Source organism: Rhinopithecus bieti, unplaced genomic scaffold (genome assembly GCF_001698545.2).
Source record: "Rhinopithecus bieti isolate Rb0 unplaced genomic scaffold, ASM169854v2 scaffold_25748, whole genome shotgun sequence".
Taxonomy (NCBI): domain Eukaryota; kingdom Metazoa; phylum Chordata; class Mammalia; order Primates; family Cercopithecidae; genus Rhinopithecus; species Rhinopithecus bieti.
The window spans coordinates 997677-999839 of NW_016811783.1; the positions used below are offsets into that span (position 1 = coordinate 997677).

Below are 2163 nucleotides of genomic sequence, written 5' to 3' on the forward strand. Positions count from 1 at the left end.
GAATGGGAGAAAATTTTCAATTTATCCATCTGATAAAGGGCTAATATCCAGAATCAACAAAGAACTTAAACAAATTTACAAGAAAAAAACAACCTCATCAAAAAGTGGGTGAAGGATATGAACAGACACTTCTCAAAAGAAGACATTTATGCAGCCAACAAACATATGAAAAAAAAAAAAAGCTCATCGTCTCTGGTCATTAGAGAAATGCAAATCAAAACCACAGTGAGATACCATCTCATGACAGTTAGAATAGTGATCATTAAAAAGTCAGGAAACAACACATGCTGGAGAAGATGTGGAGAAATAGGAACACGTTTACAACATTGTGGAAGACAGTGTGGCAATTTCTCAAGGATCTAGAACCAGAAATACCATTTGATTCAGCAATCCCATTACTGGGTATATACCTAGAGGATTATAAATAATTCTACTATAAAGACACATGCACACATATGTTTATTGTAGCACTGTTCACAATAGCAAAGACTTGGAACCAACCCAAATTCTCATCAATGATAGACTGGTTGAAGAAAATGTGGCACATATACACCATGGAATGCTATGCAGCCATAAAAAAGGATGAGTTCATGTCATTTGCAGGGATATGGATGAAGCTGGAAACCATCACTCTTATCAAACTAACACAAGAACAGCAAACCAAACACTACATGTTCTCACTCATAAGTGGTAGTTGAACAATAAGAACACATGGACACAGGGAGGGGAACATCACACACTGGGGCCTGTTGGGGGGTGGGGGGCTAGGGGAGGGATAACATTAGGAGATATACCTAATGTAGATGATGGGATGCTGGGCGCAGCAAACCACCATGGCATATGTATACCTATGTAACAAACCTGCACGTTCTGTACATGTTCGCCAGAACTTAAAGTATAATAAAAAGAAGAGGAAGAAGAAGAAGAAGAAAGCAAGGGTATCCTGACCACTGTTGAGGATTAAAATAAACTCATTGTAAGGAACTGGCCAGTCATTCAGCGTAACCAGAAAGCAAGCTTTCCATTATTAAATATTTGAAAAATCAACATTCCTATTGTATATCATTTCAAAAGTACATAATCCAGTGCAAATAATAAAACAGAGTTGGAAGTAGGAAAAATACCTGAGCTATCATTTCTCTGAATTGTCATGAATGGTCGGTCTCTTTGATTCATTTTTTCTGTATCTGTTAAGGAAACAAGAGAGAAGTAAAATTTCATAATATTATTTTATAAATGTTTTTAAAGCTGTGTTACTTGAAGTAACTGGGTGCCATAATGCTTTTTATTTTATTAAAATTTGCTTTTCTTGCCCTTAGAAGCCTCCCTCCATTAGTGTTTTTCCGTGCCTTTCTTGTTCTTGGTCCACTCTTTCCTATTTTTTCCCTCTTAATCCTCCCCTACTGGATTGTTCCAGTTACTGATAAAAATTTTGTTATTAGAAAGTTGTTATGTGTTTTATTTTGCGTTCCTGGGAGGAAAGAAATTACCTAAATTGAAGAATAAATTATTCACTACTTCTATTACAAGTAATATGGCACTTTTGATAGATACAGAGATGCAGGGACACGGAGCAAGATGGCTGAATAGGAACAGCTCCAGCCTCCAGTTCCCAGCGCGAGCGACACAAAGACGGGTGATTTCTGCATTTTCAACTGAGGTACTGGGTTCATCTCAACAGGGAGTGTGGGACAATCGATGCTGGTCAGCTCGTGCAGCCCGACCAGCAAGAGCTGAAGCAGGGCAAGGCATCACCTCACCTGGGAAGCACAAGGGGGAAGGGAATCCCTTTCCCTAGCCAAGAGGAACTGAGACACACAACACCTGGAAAATCGGGTAACTCCCACCCTAATACTGCGCTTTACCAAGGGTCTTAGCAAATGGCACACCAGGAGATTATATCCCACACCTGGCCCAGAGGGTCCCAAACCCATGGAGCCTCCCTCATTGCTAGCACAGCAGTCTGAGTTCTAACTGCAAGGCGGCAGTGAGGCCGGGGGAGGGGCACCCGCCATTGCTGAGGCTTAAGTAGGTAAACAAAGCTGCCAGGAAGCTCAAACTGGGTGGAGGCCACCGCAGCTCAAGGAGGCCTGCCTGACTCTATAGACTCTATCTCTGGGGACAGGGCATAGCTAAACAAAAAGCAACAGAAACCTCTGCAGA

General features: G+C 41.2%; 1 protein-coding gene across 3 annotated transcripts in view; it reads right to left on the minus strand.

Annotated features, from left to right (window-relative positions):
- Positions 1 to 1186, minus strand: part of CCDC148 (coiled-coil domain containing 148) — a 197359-nt gene extending 196173 nt beyond the window's left edge. For all 3 annotated transcript variants that reach the window (XM_017895088.1, XM_017895089.1, XM_017895087.1), the window contains exon 1: positions 1125 to 1186. In XM_017895088.1, coding sequence (XP_017750577.1) covers positions 1125 to 1176 — 52 coding nt within the window. In that variant the 5' untranslated portion in view covers positions 1177 to 1186. The remainder of the gene's footprint in view (positions 1 to 1124) is intronic.
- Between the last annotated feature and the right edge of the window lie 977 nt (positions 1187 to 2163).